We start from the raw sequence: 1,978 nt of genomic DNA on the forward strand, positions 1-1,978 counted from the left end.
AAGGTAGAGACGGTGACGTAGGATAACTAGCTGGCCGCGGATATCTAAGATGCGCTGGATCGGAGAAAGAACACAAACAAAAAGGACTCCATATACATGATCACACTGGTTGATAGCATGATCATGCCAATCCACCGGTAGGCACAACGTGGGAGGATAACAAGGTTGCATGATCGTGCTAAATTTTGCATTATCATGTTACTTTATAATAAATATTTTATTTTAATCAGTATTTGATTTTATTTCTTTTCTTTTAGAATTTTATATCTCTGCCTATATAAACATCATCATTAAATATTGGATTATTATTTTATTATTAATCAAAAACCCTTGATAGTTTATTATCTTATATTAATAAAAAATTCTTGATAGTTTTATCATCTTTTTTATGGATTCCATAGTTATCTTTTTTTGAATTCGTGCTTGCGGATTCGTGTTTGTTCTTAAGGATTAGCGGTTACTTATCATAAGCTTTCATGTTGTGTCTGTGTGGTGAACCAGACTAATAACACCGAGGATAAGAGATCTGGGAGTTCTAATAGTGATGTTCAGTGGAGTAAGACTACAGTGCATAAACCGAATAATCCATATGTCAATCCTTCAGGGAATAAGTGTTTTCGAGACAGTTGATAAGGGCATAGATATAATGTGTCCAAGTAGGAGAAAAATACAATTATAGAGGATGTAGAAAACGAAGTGAAAGGTCAAAATGAATATTATGAAGTGGCAGAATTGTCGAAGAAGAGTCGCCTAAAAGAGTGAATATAGTACTTTAGAGGGTGTTATTATCATCAAAAAAGAGAGTCAACGCAAAAATCTGTTCAAGACGCACTGTTCAATCAACAATAAGGTGTGTAATCTAATTGTGGATAATGGGAGTACCGAAAACTTAGTGTCACAAAAGTTAGTTGATCATCTAAAGCTTTCCACGATGATCCATGAGAAGCCTTACACCTTGAGTTTGGTCAGCAAAAATTCTCAAGTATATGTGTCTTTGGCTTGCAAGGTTCCTCCATTGGAAAGCACTACAAGGAAGAGGTAATATGTGATGTTCTTGATATGGATACTTGTCATGTTTTACTTGAACGTCCTTGGAAATTTGACACTGATGTAACGTATAAGGGACGAGATAATGTGACATTGTTTAAGTGGGGAAGTCATAAAATTTCCATGGCCCCCATTCTAGATTTTGATGGTGATGCAGGTCATAAAAAATCTAATTTTTCGGTGATGAGTAATGATGATAAAGAGCTAGATGAAACCATTAAAGAAACAAGGGGTTTCTTCCCTGTAATGGTTAAGTTGTTGATGAGTGTTGTTAAAGAGGAGGCTATTATGGAGGAAGTACATGAGCTTTTGCAGGATTTCGAGGAGCTGATTATAGATGAGTTGCCTAATGCTCTGCCTCCTATGTGGGATATTCAACACCGGATTGATTTGATTACAGGGGCCAAATTACCGAATTTGCCACACTATCGTATGAGTTTCAAGGAGAATGAGATTTTGAGAGAGCAAATTGATGATTTACTAAAGAAATGATTTATTCGTGAGAACATGAGTCCTTGTGTTGTTCTTGTCCTTCTTGTTTTAAAGAAAGATAACAAGTGGTGTATGTGTTGAAAGTAAAGCTATTAATAAGATAACTATTAAGTATCGTTTCCTATCCCTAGATCGGAAGACATGCTTGATGAGTTGGTTGGTTCGAAATTATTTATAAAGATTGATCTTCGTATTGGGTATCATAAAATTTGTATTCGGACAGGAGATGAGTGGAATGCAGCTTTTAAATGTAAGGATGAGTTGTTCGAGTGGTTGGTATTGCCCTTTGAGATGTCTAATACCCCAACTACTTTCATGAGGTTGATGAACCAGGTACTTCGTCCCATTATTGGTCTATTTATGGTGGTATACTTCGATGATATTCTCATTTATAGTAAAAGAAGAGAAGGGCACTTAAAGCACCTTAAATACGTGTTAT

The 1,978-nt window shown here is 35.6% G+C and overlaps 1 protein-coding gene across 1 annotated transcript; it reads left to right on the forward strand.

Annotated features, from left to right (window-relative positions):
* The first annotated feature begins 1,059 nt into the window (after positions 1-1,059).
* On the forward strand, positions 1,060-1,539 carry LOC141697438 (uncharacterized). Its single transcript, XM_074501826.1, has one exon. It carries the CDS (start codon positions 1,060-1,062, stop codon positions 1,537-1,539), a length of 480 nt encoding a protein of 159 aa, XP_074357927.1.
* Positions 1,540-1,978: the final 439 nt, after the last annotated feature.

This window comes from Apium graveolens, chromosome 2 (assembly GCF_009905375.1).
Source record: "Apium graveolens cultivar Ventura chromosome 2, ASM990537v1, whole genome shotgun sequence".
NCBI lineage: Eukaryota > Viridiplantae > Streptophyta > Magnoliopsida > Apiales > Apiaceae > Apium > Apium graveolens.